We start from the raw sequence: 17,306 nt of genomic DNA, 5'->3' as shown, positions 1-17,306 counted from the left end.
GAATTGATGTTAAATATATGTAATATATTTATATTAGAGTACAGATATGCTTCTTGTTCCTGTTTTTTGTAAATAGCACACTTCTAGTTTCTAGTATACTTCATTGGTTTAAAAATATATTTTAATATATTGTACTACAAATTTACTTTTTAACACAATTAAATGTGTTATTTAATACTGTATCCTATAATTTACTTATATTTATATTTTACTACTTATAATTACAGAGAATTGTAACAAGAACATACATTTTAACTGTTATATTAACGTAATACCTAAATCTATATTTTTAAAACATTTACCAATGTAGTATTTTAAATAACTTTCTAAAAAGTTGCAGGACACATTGTACTTTAAGTGAACTACTGTAACAGTTGTTTGTTTTTAACACACTTTGCTAAAAATGTACAAAAGTATATTTGAAAATATGTATTTTAGAAGTGTATTGAATTACATTAAACATTAAAAGTGTACTTCATAGTAGTCTATTTTTTTGTACAACACACTATATTGTACTTTTAAAAAGTATGATCAAAGTTTACTTTCAAACACTTGATTAAAGCATAATATTAGTGTACTTTTAATATATTTTAGGCAAGTACATAAAGCGTATTTAGACATTTCTCAATATGTTTTAAGTACTGTTAAGTATATATTTTTTTTTTCACCAGGGGGGCTACATCTTCTATGACTCCTGCTGTATGTTTTATGTTTAATGCTCAAGCTAACCGCTCTGTGATTGGTCAGAAATGCGGTGAACACACCTCTATAGATGACTGTGGTCAGTTGTTAGCGCTTATATTTAGATTTGTGTTATTTGAACGACCTTAGTGAAAAGCAAATATACTTAAGAGCTTAAAAAGTATGTTAAAATTAGGTAAAAAAAAAAAAAAACTAAAAATACACTTTCAATTTAATATACTTGAAAATACACATTAAATAAATTTTCTCTATATTTCCAGCAACCTTCCCAGGAGTGACCGGCCGACCGAAAGAAATTACTCCAAAAGGGCATGAACAACTCATCCAAGAGGTCCATAAAAAAGAACCCAGTTCAACATTTAAAGAACTGCAAGATCTCACTCGCCTCAGTTAAGATCAGTGTTAATAATTCAATAATTTAAAAAAGAGTTTGTGTGTCCTGTTATATCTGGCGTAACACTAATAAACACATAATTTTAGAAAAAGAACTCAATCATACTGAATGTAAAACATGGTGGTGGTAGTGTGATGTCTGAAGCTGCTTTGTTGCTTCAGGATCTGGACAACTGTTCAAATGATGTAAAGAATACTAAAAGTACACTTTCAATTTAATATCCTTTATAAAAAATACACATACATAGAAACACATAAAATGTATTTTTAAGCAATGAATATATAAAAGATATAAATATAAAATAAATATAATAAATAAAAACAATAAATATGTATGTCTTGGCATTAAATACTGCATAAAGTGCAATTCAGTGTATATTTTTCCCATTCGCATTAAGGAGTACACAATATGTACATAAATATGCAAAGTAATACTTTTATAATATACTTCTAATGTATTAAAAATTATATATAAAAAAAAACATCAATAAATCTACTTATGTTCGCAGAGGATATACAAAAAAGCACTTAAAACTAATGCTTTTGAGTTGTATTTAAAAAAAGCTTTAATAATTAATAATAATTTAATAATACTTAAGTTGCCATAAGTTGTTTTACAATAGTACATTTAGTATGTATTTAATTACGTTTTAATTTTAATGTAATTTTAATGTACTTTTTGAACGCACTTCTCTTTTACAAGGGTAGGCCAGAAAACAAACAATATATAGAAAATATTTGTTTGTAAAATTTCATCATAGCTTTTTTTTTTTTTTTTTTAGTAATGTAGTATTTTTAGGCACAAAACCTGACATTTTAAGTCAAACGAAAGGAAAAAGACAGCGAGAAGAAAGCAAATAAGACTTATAATTAGGTGAATCTTCATGTTTTTTATAGTCTTATCTAAATTAGGAAAAGCTTTTATAGTTTTTAAGCATAAAAAATGTAGGCGGAGCTTCATAGACACATGGGACAGGGGTCAGCAGTAGCATGTTTGAACTATAATGAACAGTAATAATAAAAAATAATAAAAAGCTTCTCTGGTGAGCTTTTGTTTATTTTCCTCCCCTGTCTCTCTCTCTCTGTCGCGCTCGGCGTGACTTTAGTTTCCGCCAGTTCTCGTTTTTCGACCAGTTCTTGGGCTCTCTATCTCCTTTTAAGGCAGTTTTTTTCCAGCTATGTCCTAATTCACTAACCGGGGCAGTTGTAGTGGTAGTGTATTGGAACGCAACCCTGGCAACACGGGTTCGATCCCGCGTGAGGAGCGGTGTAATTATTTATTTATTTTTTCCTTTTTTCTTGGGTCTACCTGCTTTGAGATCAACTGTTCTGCAATTGGGTTCAACAACCCTCTGGGCTGGAGAGCTGCTAGTCTGTATTAGTCTATACATCCCATTACACTACACTTTACAAAACTGATTTTTTTTTATGTATGAACAAGAAGAAAAGTAAAAATTGGCTCAAAAACTTGCTTCCAAAAACCTGCTTTCACATCATGCACAGAGTTTCATTGGCTCAGAGGCGGGGCTGTGGGTGAGAAGTGGGCGGGGCTTGGCCAGATCCACAGGCTGGGTGCTGTATTCTGGATTAGTGTGAGAGTTACTGAGTGTTTCAGCTGAACTGAAGAAAAGTAAAGATATTTTTTCTTCTTTTTCTTTTTTAAAAATAAAATATTTTGTTACTTCCTTTTATCGCTGCAGTCGCGCAGCCGGACCGAGCGTTTCTGCAGTCGCGCTGCGCAGATGTGAATTCCCCACACAGGAAACTGACTGTGGTGAGTGTGCCGCTCTGTTCTCGATAAAATGTGCGCTTAAACTTTTAATTTTAACTGGATAAAAATTATTACAAATGTTAATTTAATGAATATTCTGTTCATTTTAGAACATTCTGCTCAATTTATATGTAAATTACTGTGTAACAATCTTTGTAACAAAGTAAAAAATATATAATATGTCTAAATATGAAATTATTTAATTGTGACTTGGTTTAATAATCATTTTATCAACTTTTTTCAAACATTTTTACTAAGAAAGAGACTTTTTTTTTGAAGCATCATTCTTTTAACTTGGGGCTGAAACTGCTCTATACAAATGCTCTGTAAAAATGTAAAAAAAGTCTATTTATTTGCACTAACTCCTAAAAATTAATACAATAATAAAAATTTAAAACAAAAATTACATACATACTAGTTTTATGTACAGAATGTAAGCCGAACCTTTCCCCTTTCTATCCTAGACTAAGACTAAAATTATCATCTCTATCCTAGACTAAGACTAAAATGACCATTTCTATCCTAGACTAATACTAAAATTCCCATTTCTATCCTAGACTAACACTAAAATTCGCATTTCTATCCTAGACTGACACTAAAATTCCCATTTATAACCTAGACTAAGACTAAAATTCCAATTTCTATCCTAGACTAAGACTAAAATCCCCATTTGTAACCTAGACTAACACTAAAATGCCAATTTCTGTCCTAAATTAAGACAAAAATTCCCATTTCTATCCTAGACTAAGACTAAAATTCCCATTTCTATCCTAGATTAAGACTAAAAGCCCCATTTCTGTCCTAGACTAAGACTAAAATTCCAATTTCTATCCTAGACTAACACTAAAATTCCCATTTCTATCCTAGACTAACACTAAAATTCCCATTTATAACCTAGACTAAGACTAAAATCCCCATTTGTAACCTAGACTAACACTAAAATGCCAATTTCTGTCCTAAATTAAGACAAAAATTCCCATTTCTATCCTAGACTAAGACTAAAATTCCCATTTCTATCCTAGACTAAGACTAAAAGCCCCATTTCTGTCCTAGACTAAGACTAAAATTCCAATTTCTATCCTAGACTAAGACTAAAATTCCCATTTGTAACCTAGACTAACACTAAAATGACAATTTCTGCTATTTTTAGGTTTATTCTATTGTAATATACTTGTTATATTTATTGTTATCACTGACTTGGGTTTAGTATTCTAATGTTAAATACATTTGTAAGAAAAAGTATGTGAAATTTTTGGGATTGGTCATTAAATGTGTTCTTATCTTCATCTACGTCACAACAATAGACAAACACAGTCTGCTAGTCTGCTAATACCACAGAAACATTATATATGTGTGCATGGTTTTATTGAACACAACATGTTAAATATTTTGTGTTCATCCCAACTGTGAAACATGGTGGAGGGGGCATCATGGTTTGGGGCTGCTTTGCTTTGCTGTCTCAGGGTCTGGACGGATCTCCGTCATCAACGAAAAAATAAATCCATGAATTCTCAAGTTTACCAAGAAATTTTGCAGGAAAACTTGAGACCATCTGTCCGACAACTGAGGCTCAACAGAGGATGGATGATGCAACAGAACAACGACCCAAAACTTAGAAGTAAATCAACCTTCTAAAATGACTTCAAGAGAGAGATTCACACCACATATCCCATAATATTAAAGCTGAACTGAAACAGTTTAGTGAAGAGGAATGATCCAGAATTCCTCCTGACTGTTCTGCAGGTCTGATCTGCAGCTACAGGAAACGATTGGTTGATTTTTTTGAGGTTTTTGCTGCCAAAGGAGGATCAACCAGTTATTAAATCCAAAGATTCACTTTTAACCCCCCTCACTGTGAATATTAACATGTTGTGTTCAATAAAATCATGCAAATATATATATATATATTGTAGTGTGGTATTAGTTTAATCAGACTGTGTTTGTCTATTGTTGTGACGTAGATGAAGATCAGAACACATTTAATGACCAATTTATGCAGAAATCCAAGTATAATCCCAAAGAGTTCACATACTTTTAATACTTGTAACTATAGAGGTAATTACAGGTAGATATTGTAACTGGTTGTTGATTTGAGTGTAGGATTTGAATGAGGCTCCGGAAGTCGCGCTGCATCTGATCTGATCTGTATTTAAGAACAAAAGGAAGTTGTGGCATATATATATATATATATATAAGATGAGGTTTTGCCATACTTATATATATATATACTTTTCATTTAAAAGCTAAAACATGCTTTGTTCATTTCGGACCAATAGAAATACTTTAAAATGACCTGAATTAAACGCTTTTAACAAAGTTTTTTTTCTCTCTATTAAGATTTTCTCTCGATAATTGTTTTTCATTGCACAGCAACAACTTATATATTCATATATTATTAATATATGTGTGTGTGTGTGTGTGTGTGTGTGGTACATATTCTTATGTATTTTTTCTTCTTATATTATCATTAATATCTCTGTATACTAGTAGTATATTCTTACATTTATATTTGCACCTTTGTCATTACTATGTTTTATCTACGTAACTTTCATTCTAATCACAAATTTAAAAGTCATCTTAGCTATTGATGAAAATCAGTTTAAATCAGTTTAATTTTCTTTCATTTCAGTAATTCATTTTCTGACTGTTTGAGGCTTTAATGCAAATAAATTAAAGTAATTTTGTTTTTTTCATCTCTGCCCCTCACAGTCGGATATCTATCTATCTATCTATCTATCTATCTATCTATCTATCTATCTATCTATCTATCTATCTATCTATTAATGAACGCCACTTTAAAGCGATGTTATTCTAAGTAATTTTGAAGCATTTGTATTAGTCTTTTTATAATGATTTAAATTAAGTTAAATGTTAAAATTTATGGTTTTGCCATTAAAAGTGATTTTTTGGCCTTTTATTCTGAATTTGGTGTCATTTAGATTATTTATGGTGAAATGTGGAAAATGGACGTATGAAAATTCTTTTTGTGTTTTTTTTGTAACAGTAATGATATATTTTAATTTGGGTCGATGCTTATTTGATTTCACAATTTTTATAAACAAATTTCCTCCTGATTTTTATATTTTTAAACCAAAGTTTTTATTCTAGAATTGTTATTTACTGTTGGAAACAGCAGCTGATCTTTCTTCACATGTAGTGATGTTTGTAACATGAATCGCGCTCGTATTTAAAGATGTTAAAAATCTCAGACGCTGATAAATTTCACAGCGGCTGCTAAATTCTGACTACGTTATATTTTATGTGTTTTATATGTTTAGGTCTAAATGCTAAAATAGGAATGTAAAATTGAGATGTAGAGATGTAATTTTTTTTCATACATTTTCCCAATTTTATTTTTTTATTTATAATTATATTTCTCTGCCCCTCACAATCGTATTTATATTATATTTTCTTTATTTTCTAATTTTCCATTTTAGCATATTGCAAGTTGGATTATAACATAAGATTTGTTGTACAAGATACAAAAATATGCAAAATTTAAAATGGAGAGAAGATTCAACTTTAAATTTTTCTTGAAATGTTTGTAAAAGGCTGAAATAAAAAACTACATAATTTAAAAATTGGATTAAAACCCATTTTTTTCACTTTACTGAATTAAAAAGGATTACATATTTTATATCCACTTTCCTATTTTTGAATTTAGCTCGATACGGTCAGAAATTGAAACTGCTAAACGTTACACAGAACAATTAAACCAGCTACATTTAATTATTTGAATCCATTAAGATTTACTAAAATATAATAGTGTATTTATTTACATATTCAATTAGAAATCTAAATATATTAATATTATTATTTTTTTTTTACTTATACTTATAACTAGTATGTTTCATTTTGGCAAAAATATAAAACAACAAAGTACATATCTTTTTTAAAAATTGTTGTGGTTATTCACGAAAACGTGTATCTTTATTTTTGGTGTTTTTGTTTTTCATGTTTTGGTGTAATGTGAATCTGGCAGTTGTTCTTCACATTGTTTCAAAAATTCTTCATGAATCAACCAATAAAAATGCTCCAAAATAAGTTGGGATTAAATATATTGACATTGATTTAGGTTGAAAGTTAAGAAGGTATCTAACAGGTTTTGTGTTACAGGAAATACATTTTAATAACATGTTAATTAATTGTAAAATTGTAATTTGTTTGTTTGTTTGTTTAGTGTGACAGTGTCGTCTCATCATGGCGCGCGCCAGTATTGCCATGAACATCATCGAGGAAAACCCGCACCATCCAACCACCGACAATCAGCCGCTCATCAAATACTACAAAGCAACCACCCTGATACCTGATAAACCACCCGCCCTGCACCGCCTGCTGGATAAACAACCTGCAGCCTGGGCTGTAAGATTACATACTGATCCTTTAATACAGAAGCATTAATAATTAATCAATAGTATTCAACCTTCAATACGGAATCACGGCTGCTTTTAATATTCTAAACTCTTTCAAACAGACCCAGTTAGTCCTTTTTCAACTCAGTTTTCATTTTAAACAGTCCGATGTGAAGTATAATGTCCTCTTTTCACCATTTAAACTATGCGTTTGTGTGAATCATTGTGACCTCGGGGACCACGATTAAGATTAAGGTTAGCGTAGCAATGAGCTAGCATAAAATATTAGTGTTACCGGGAAGAGAACAACCATTAGTGACAAGCTTGCTAATCTTAGCGACAAGCTAGCTAAAATACTAATGCTACCGTGGAGAAAACTAGAGTTAGTGATGAGATAGTTAACCTTAGTGACAAGCTAACTACAATACTAATGTTACTGGGAAGAGAACTAAAGGTAGTGACAAGCTAGCTAATCTTAGTGAAAAGCTAGCACCATGGAGAAAACTACAGTTAGTGATGAGATAGCCAAGGGCGTAGGAGCAGGTTTGATATTGGGGGGGGGACACATTTGCCAATATGAACCCAAGCCCACTCTATAGTTTCTTAGAACAACATTTGTGGAAATTACTTTTACTCACAAATAATATTTTTTTTCTGTATTTTGTTTTTTATTAGTTAACAAGGTGATTTTACAACCTAAACATGTTACATTTACTGTTGTAAGAAAAAAGTATGCAAATACATATACATATGACAAAACTGATCAGTTATCACCTAATATTTAAAATAATATGACAGATTTGGTTATTATTATTATTATTATTATTATTATTATTATTATTATTATAATCATGTATTGGCATGTCAATTCTGTTGTATATTTACATTTTCTCCACTCTTTAAAAAAAATCCTACACTTTTATTTTTCTATTAAGAGCTCTTCTAAAGATTGGTGTCCTTTTATGTAAAAGAATGTAACTTTACGTTTCATAAAGATTTTAATTATAAACGTCAGGACATGTGGCCTTACTGTGAAACCTGTTCTTACATATTCTACTGAATATTAACACTGTTCTACATATTCTAGAGCTTTCTCTGCTTTAAAGACATTTAATAAAGTAAGTGGTGGTATGATGTGTCTAATACACTGCTGGATATACATGATTAAACTCAGTAAACTCTGTAAATGACTGTTTATTAGCTGATTTTGGGGCAGTGATCAGGGTTAAGAAACTGCTTTAAACTACAAACATAAAGTACTGTACTAAATTCTGGCTATCCACTACATGCAGCTTCTAGATAACTAGTTAGCTAAATTAATTTTCGTTCATTATTGCTCACAGTAAATCCTGTAATCCTAAATTAATAAAGACAGTTTAAAAATGAAACAGTAATTAGCTGATCAGGTACAGGGCAAGTTGAACATTACGTATATAGTTTATTTTTTCTTTAACATTGACTTCCAATCTATCTAATTCCAAAGTTAAGCTAACTCACTCACACAGCTGCAGTTTATTAATCACAGTGGGTTTAAACTGTGTGCTGATTCAGAGACGTGTATTTTTAACCAGCTATCAGAAACATATCATCACAGTTTATGTGGTTAGCCTATCGTTACCTTTCTTTTAGTAAAATCCCCGTATATCCATATCTGTTTTAAAATCAGCTGAAGCTGCTGCAGCCCGATCCCGCTGCTAAATCTCACAGCGAGGGGGCGGGGCTTCCCCCACTAGCACACCGCGGCCGCAAAACCAGCAAGCTGTTTGTGCTGAGAGGCGGGACTTAATACCTGAACCGGCTCCGTGATTGGTCCGGTCTGTCTCCTCATTAATAGTACAGCAGATCTGAGCGAAACGATATAATTTTTGGGGGGGACAAATCCACCTGTTTCCAATATTGGGTGGGACATGTCCCACCCATCCCCCCCGGTTCCTACGCCAATGGAGATAGCTATCCTTAGCGAAAAGCTAGCTAACCTTAGCGACGAGCTAGCTAAAATACTAATGTTACTGGGAAGAGAACTAAAGGTTGTGACAAGCTAGCTAACTGTAGCAACAAGAAAATACTAATGTTACGGGAAGAGAACTAAAGGTAGCAAGAAGCTTGCTAATCTTAGTGACAAGCTAGATGAATAGTAATGCTACCGTGAAGAAAACTACAGTTACTGATGAGATATCCAGCTAGCTAACTTACTGGGAAGGGAACTATAGGTATCTATGAGCTAGCTAACTGTAGTAATGAGATAAATTAAACACTAATGTTACCGGGAAGTGAACTGAAGCTAGCAAAGAGCTAGCTAACCTTAGCAACAAGCTAGCTAACCGTTAGTGACAAGCTAGTTAAAATACTAATGGTACCAGGGTGTGAACTACCATTACTGACAAGCTGGCTAACCTTAGCGACAACCAAGCTAAAATACAAATTCTTCTGGGGAGAGAATTACCATTAGTGATGAGCTGGCTAACCTTAGCGATGACCTAGCTAAAATACTAATGCTACCAGAGAGAGAACTACTGTTAGTGACGAGCTAGCTAAACTTAGCGATGACCTAGCTAACCTTAATGATGAGCTAGCTAAAATACTAACGCTACCAGAGAGAGAACTACTGTTAGTGACGAGCTAGCTAAACTTAACGATGACCTAGCTAACCTTAATGATGAGCTAGCTAACCATAGTGACGAGTTAGCTAAAATACTAATGCTACCAGGGAGAGAAAACCCATTAATGACAAGCTGGCTAACCTTAGTGACAAGCAAGCTAAAATACTAATGCTACCAGGAAGAGAACTACCATTAGTGATGAGCTAGCTAACTGTTGCAATGAGCTAGCTAACCTTATCGACAACCAAGGTAGCAACAGTACGTTGGCCCAACGTTGGCAAATGTAGCCTATGTCACACGTCGAAATTCGACGTCAGACCAGCGTTGGTCTGTGGTTGGCAGTATTTTTAGAACGTTGGCTGAAGGTCGTTAAGGAGCGGAGGTCGGCTTCTAAATGCCAACGTTTTTCCAACGTCAGCTTTTCCAACGTCTTTAGCTTATTCCCAACCAGCCCAAGTCTCACACACGAATATTGGAGCACAGCAATTGTGCGTGTGTGTGCGTTCACGGGAAACAAACAAAAACCCACAGATAGACACACAGGGCACAGAATACAAACACACTCACTTTTCTATTAGAGCAGCGAACACACACACACACACACACACACACACACACACACACACACACAGCAGCCTGCTGTGGTCCAGTCCTGGTCCAAAACTGGTGCGCGCATTTTTTTGGGTAGGTGTGTGCGCGGTCGTACAGAACGCTGCACCTTTCTCGGGTAGCGACTTGAACCCGTGTTTTATAATAGCCATGTTGCTAGCATATTTACTGCATAAAAACAGTTTGCTGTATAAATGGAAATTACAAGTAAATTTTACTTGTTTTTTTTTTTTACAAAATACTTAATTGTACATTCTGAAATTAAAGGAATGTTATAGAAGTATGTTGGCCGCCGAAATTCCACGTCAGACCAACGTTGGTCTGTGTTTATTTCTAGAACGTTGGCTAAAGGTCGTTAAGGAGAGGAGGTCGGCGTCAAAATGCCAACGTTTTTCCAACGTCAGCTCCACGTTGGTCTTTAGCTTATTCCCAACCAGCCCAAGTCTCACACACGAATATTGGAGCATGGCTGGAACATGGCAAGTTACTGTGTGCGCACAGACAGACACATAGGGCACAGAACGCAAACACACTCACATTTTTTATAGAGCAGCGAACACACACACACTACAGCAGTTTGCCATGCTCCATTCTGTCTTCTTTTTCTCTTTCAGTGTCCACTGTTTTTTTTTTTATATTAATGTTAGTTATGTATCACATACATGTTTTTATTTTCCCTTCAAAATACATTGATTACATTATTTTAGCAATCATTTATTGTTGGTTATTTCACGTTCTTGATAAAGGGGTTATTTAATACATAACATTCTTTTTACATTCAGTTATACAAATTTGTGGGCAAATAGATTTCACTATATAAAGGTACAAAGCCCTTGTCTTGCTAATGTTAACTGGTCAGAAGCCAACATTAGGCCAACGTAGGCCCAACATCTAACATTGGTTGGCACCCAACGTCAGGCCAACGCAGTCCCAACGTCAAATATTGGTGAACACTCAACGTCAGGCCAACGTCAATTATTGGTTGACATTTAAAGTCAGGCCAACGTAGTCCCAACACAAAATATTGGTTGGCACCCAACGTCAGGCCAACGTAGGCCCACTGGCCAAAATTACGTTGGACCAACGTGATTGCCCAACGTCATGCCAACGTAAACAATGACGTTGAGCCAACGTTGAGCCAACGTATGCTTGCTATCTAGGAAGTTGTTAACCTTAGCGATGAGCTAGCTAACCTTAGCAATGAGCTGTTTAAAGGGCAAATAGTTTTTTTAGAATTTCAGAATGAAAATGATTGGAATTAGAGACAGTTACTCCAGCGAAATCTGTATGTTTTCAGAATAATCAGTGTGTGATCAGATCTGGTGTTACACTGTAATGTATATACTCTGTATCAGTCTGTGCAGATCACCAGTGGTATACTGAGTTTTGGACTGGGCGTGGTTTTCGCGGTGGCGTTTGGGATGGAGGAACTGCTCCTCACGCTCTTCAGGGTTCCAATCCTGACTGGAATCATGGTAAAAACATCTGATAAAAACATTCACAACCTTTATTTAGAAATTCTGCTGCTTTAATATTAAGGGAAAACTTGTTTTAAATTCATAAGCTAAATATGGGTATAAAAGTGTGTATAGTTAATAAGAATATTCAGACTCTTAACAATGTTTTTTTGTGTTTTGTTTGAACCTGATTGCCCTAAAATGTGAGGTCGATTAAAGATATTTGTAATGACTTAATTAGTTTAGTTTTAGAAAGAAAATAAACAAAAACAGAATAAACCCCCTATGCTTGAAAGATAAAAAGTTAACTAGCTAAAAAGCTAAATAGGAAGAAACTCAAGGTTTCTGAGGCTGGTAACTCTGATGAACGTATCCTGTACAACAAAGAAAACTCTTATTCTTCCTTTCCTGGGGCAGTCCTGATGAGTGCCAGTTTCATCATTACAACATAATAATTTAATGTTTTTTTTCAATGCATTTAAGAATCTGTTCTTGAAATGTATTGGACTGACTGACTTTCATTTATTAAAGGTCTCCTTCCTCTAAACATTTTCTTTTTCGTGTTAGTACAAGAAAATATTGAGAAAAACGAGTCAATCAGAAAAAGCACCGTGTCTACGTCAACCCGTGAATTAGTAATCATGGCCCCGCCCACCTCAGCTCGGGACAGAGCTGAAGCCGGGCAGCGACTCCGTCTCGTCAGATAGGAGCTTAATACCAGCGCTAGAAACAGCATGCAGTTCATTCCTGTGTTATTTGTGTGAATAACACGTCAGTGTTCTGTATATACTTTACCCAGTACTTCAGAGCTAAGAAACAAATGGTTAGAATTAGTCTATGGAGGAAAAACCCCAACAGCCAAGTTCAATTGAGATAGATAAATGTATGTTTAGAACAGTTCTGTTTACACTAGTTAAAAGTAAAAATCCACCCCAGGGTTTTGTTCCAACTGCCTGGGCGGCTCTGCTGAGGCTCAGCCAACAAAACAAACCTGGGGTGGATTTTTACTTTCTGGATCTGGACCTACTCACCTATGTGTGTAAGTATCTACAGGTTTAAATAGGATCTCCGGTGGATTTGGTGTTTTACAGAGACTCTAAGACTCTAGTTCAGTGTCTGAACTGCTCTTAGCAGGACATTATTACACATGTTATAAAGTAACATATAACATAGCAAAGAGTGTTATTAGTGTAAAAAATAAAAAATAAATTAAAAAGTTTCTAACTGTTATTCGTCTCGCTGCCCCACAGTTCTGTTAGCCAATCAGAGACGATATGTTTGCACATATGAAAATTCAATTCAATTCAATTCAAATAAATTTTATTTATATAGTGCTTCTTACAAGAAAAGTTGTTACAAAGCAGCTTTAATATTCATGAGCAAGAGCTGAAATCCTATTTTTTCTCCCCGCCCACTTCTCCACCAGATTAAAGCAGTGTTATACTGAATCACCGGAGCACTTTTTTCACAAAAACAGCTCAAATGGCATGAATTCATACTAGAAACACAACTAGATACATTATAAAACGAATGAAAAACAATTGAATGAGACTTTTAAAGTATTATTTTCTTTAATTTTGTAGTTGAGCAGTTCTCATAATCTGGATTAGAACATTATTCAAATATTCACTATTCACTGTATACCTGTAACTCTACCTCTTCACTACTTTACTTTAACTGATGCTCTCAAACACTTTATTAAGAGACAAGAAATTCAAGTAATTAACTCTTGATGAGTTCAGCAGCACAGCTGTTAACTGAAAGCCTCATAAACTGACTGAGAAAATCCAGCAGAGATGAGTAATTTTCTGTATTAAAGTGATTATACTGATGTCTGACTGATCTTCTCTCTCTGTGTTCTTGTGTTCTGCAGTTTCTGGTTGCTGGGTTTCTGTCGAACCTGCTGTATAAACACCCCGGCCTGCTGCAGGTCTCACTATTAACTGTGTTTAAAGTGAATAATGGTGAACGTGAGGAAGCACACTGATCTGTTTCCTGTTTCTGCAGATCTGCTTCCACTCCAACATACTGTGTTTAGTGGTGGCTGCAGTCGGGGTCGTGCTGCTGTGTGTGGATTTAGCCAAGAATCAGGAGGACCTGCGCTTAAAGGTAGCGTGGAGTAAAACTCATCACTGCATTAAAACCTCATAACTTCATCTCATTATAACTGATATTAGTGATGCTTAATGCAAAATGAACTTACCTCATGGTGTCAAAATCACCGCGGACATTTTAACATTGAATAAACTTTAAATCAATCAGTGGTGTGCGGTAACTGTGTGGTAACTTTTTAGAGAAGGGGTGACAATAAGTGCATGTAATTACATAATATTTAATCAGGAAATATACATTACAGTTATTGTAAAATAAAAGCATATATTTTATAAATTAGCTAAAATAAAAACAGCAACGGAAACTGAAAAGTTTTTTAGTTGCTGACAGTGGTTTTAACCAATAAAATCTTTTTTACAATGGCTTCTGCCTCCTTGTGTCTGCGTGACTCTACTAAGCTTACTGTAAATAAACAGCAGCACTTTACTCACCCAAACTTTTAGTTTTCAGAAGAGAAATCTGTGTAGATTAACATCCAGCACTCGTTTAACTTGTTTGAAAAAGTTTTGTTTACTTAATTTAGCGTAACTTAACAGTTACAATGACGACTTGACAGAAACATGGTGACACCCCTGTTCCTTACTAGTGTCGCTTAAAATGTGCCTTGTTGTCCACTGTGTCTTATAGTGCAAAAAATACAGTATACTTTAATAAATATACTACAAGACAAAGGGATGGTCAGATAAAGCAAGATCATATCTGGTAAACAGCTGCAAAAAGAAGATAACATACCACAGATGAAAAGCAGGTAGAACTGCTTAAATAGGGCCTAACACAGGTGTTTAAAATTCAGGTGATCTGCTTCCTGAAGGTGTTGTGGTGTGCAGTGTCATGGGATTGGGAATGGATTTGATGTCAGTGTGTGGTGCATTCTGGGCAATGTAGTCTGGAGACTTTAATTTGATCCTAACAGACAGAAGGGCTGTCTGTTAGGGCATCCCAAGATGCACTGCGTTCTACAGTTTTACAAGAGAAAATGGTTAAACAGACTTTAACTGTGCAAAATTACGGTGGCCGAGAAAGCCCAACGCAGTGCAAACTGAAAAGCGCTGCAAAAGCACAAAACACATCCATCAAAATTACAACACCGGCGCAGCAAATAGAAAAACGCGCTGCAACTACAACCACAACACAACAGAATTTTAAAAGATCTTAAAAGATGCTGTACCAGCTAAGCTGCGTCTTCAGTAACGTCTCGGACTTCACTATGTGTACAAAGGACAATAAGTGGCAAACAAGGCGTTTTGTGAAGCAGAACTTTTAATAATATGCACACAACCGTGGTAATCACAGGTAATAAACATAACTTACTTTTCAGAAGCTTGTTTGCCACTTATTGTCCTTTGTACACAGCTGGTACAGCATCTTTTAAGGTCCCCCGGGAAAATTCCGTTGTGTTGTGGTTGTATTTGCAGCGCGTTTTTCTATTTGCTGCGCCAGTGTTGTAATTTTGATGGATGTGTTTTGTGCTTTTGCAGCTCTTTTCTATTTGCACTGCGTTGGGCTTTCTCGGCCACCGTACAAAATACATGAATTGTTTACAGTGTGTAAATGGTAAAAAGTGAGGGGGACTGCAGGAGAATAAGGATGTTGTTGATACTAGAGAGCAGCTCATCTCTACCAGACTCTGCTAATTAAGGTTTCTTGAGAAAACTTCAGGAAAAATGTTTTCCAAAGATTTCTCAAAGCATCTTAAAGAGTTCCCCCAACAGTTTTAAATGGAAGAACCCCTAAAGGTTCCTTAAGAAACTCATATTTTTAAACAGTGTACCACAGAATAGACACATTACAAACATTGATATAATTGGATTATTTCTAATTTTCAGTTTTGAGAGATGTAACTGTGTGTAGTTTGTTTAAACTTCATGGTCTTATAAAGCGTATATGTATGTATTATACAGGTGGAGGTGGTGGTGCTGTGTGTGACGGTGTTGGACATGCTGGTCTCCATCATTCTGATCATCTTCATACGCATGGAGAAACTCAACCTGGAGAAAAACAGCGCCTCCTCTGGAGCTCACCGGGAATAACCTCAACCTGGACCACCTCCGTTAAAAAAACACCAGACTGGATGCCAAGGATTTCTATAGATATTCTTACATGTTTATTGAGTTTATATCGTTAACAATCAGCCATAACATTGATACCACCTTCCTGGTACCATGGAAACAGCTTTAACCCCTTAGTTTTTCTCACAATTAATGCGTTTTTGTCGGCCCTGACTGACCAGGGCTCTAATGCGCTCAGAGACTCCTTTTCCCAGCATTCTCACTCTATGAACTACAATGTCTCATCAAGTCACGTGACTCCCCGGCGTTCTGGTTCACCAGGCTATTGATTACCACCTGGAGTTTTTAGTATAAATACCCCTCTGTTTGCTTAGTCTCGAGTATTGAATCTAGGTTTGCTAGTTGACGCATTTCTCTTCTGTTATTTTTTAACTCGATTATCGTTTATCATTTACTCTTTCTTGAATTGCCCTGTTTCTTGTTTCTTGTTGTTTGATTGTTGGTATGTTGATTTTAAGTTTGGTGCCCTTTGGTTGCTGACCCCGCCCACTTTTGACTATCCTTATATATATATATATATATATATATATATATATATATATATAATCTTTTTGTTAATAATAAACTGTGTGAACTCTGTCAGAGTGTGTCTCTCCTGGTCCTGGTGTTGGTTACAGTTTTACTGAATATACAGTTGCAAGAAAAAGTATGTGTCATGTCCTGTCTGTTCTCTTGTCTGTATGTTCTCATGTGACCCGGCTCCTCTGTGTTTCCTTCCCAGTGTTTTTCCACTCACCTGTGTTCATTTGTAGCTCCGCCCCTTCGTCCCAGGTGTTTCCTGTTTCCTGTGTGTGTGCACCTCTATTTAAGGTCTGTGTTCCATTTCCCCGGTGTCGATCCTTGTACGTTTATCGTCTGTCAGGGCTCTATGTGTTCCCCGGTTTCCTCAGTCCTGTTTTCAGTTTATTCCATGTGTATTTTGTATTTGTTTTCTTTAATAAATCCCTTTTTGTTTGCATTTGCGTCCGCCTCCGCGTCCTCCCTGCACCCTCACCTGACAGTATGTGAACCCTTTGGGATTAAACTTGGATTTCTGCATAAATTGGTAATTAAATGTGTTCTGATCTTCATCTACGTCACAACAATAGACAAACACAGTCTGATTAAACTAATACCACACTACAATATATATATATATATTTGCATGGTTTTATTAAACACAACATGTTAATATTTACAGTGGGGGGAAAAAGTATGTGAACCCCTAGGCTAATGACTTTTCCTTTTCTAAGAGCTAATTG

The 17,306-nt window shown here is 35.0% G+C and overlaps 1 protein-coding gene and 1 long non-coding RNA gene across 2 annotated transcripts in view; one reads left to right on the top strand and one right to left on the bottom strand.

Annotated features, from left to right (window-relative positions):
* Positions 1-13,656, bottom strand: part of LOC125784522 (uncharacterized) — a 76,421-nt gene extending 62,765 nt beyond the window's left edge. The window contains exon 1 of the long non-coding RNA XR_007427310.1: positions 13,541-13,656. This is a non-coding gene — a long non-coding RNA (uncharacterized LOC125784522). The remainder of the gene's footprint in view (positions 1-13,540) is intronic.
* On the top strand, positions 2,632-17,023 carry si:ch211-269k10.4 (uncharacterized protein LOC100150242 homolog). The gene is made up of 6 exons (XM_049468256.1): positions 2,632-2,869; positions 7,047-7,228; positions 11,783-11,902; positions 13,758-13,814; positions 13,892-13,993; positions 15,898-17,023. The coding sequence occupies exons 2-6, from the start codon at positions 7,067-7,069 to the stop codon at positions 16,024-16,026; spliced, it is 570 nt and encodes a 189-aa protein (XP_049324213.1). The 5' UTR covers positions 2,632-2,869; positions 7,047-7,066; the 3' UTR covers positions 16,027-17,023.
* The last annotated feature ends 283 nt before the right edge of the window (positions 17,024-17,306 follow it).

The sequence above is a fragment of the Astyanax mexicanus genome, chromosome 1 (genome assembly GCF_023375975.1).
Source record: "Astyanax mexicanus isolate ESR-SI-001 chromosome 1, AstMex3_surface, whole genome shotgun sequence".
In the NCBI taxonomy this organism is placed as follows: domain Eukaryota; kingdom Metazoa; phylum Chordata; class Actinopteri; order Characiformes; family Acestrorhamphidae; genus Astyanax; species Astyanax mexicanus.
This window is presented reverse-complemented; position numbering and strand designations above follow the sequence as displayed.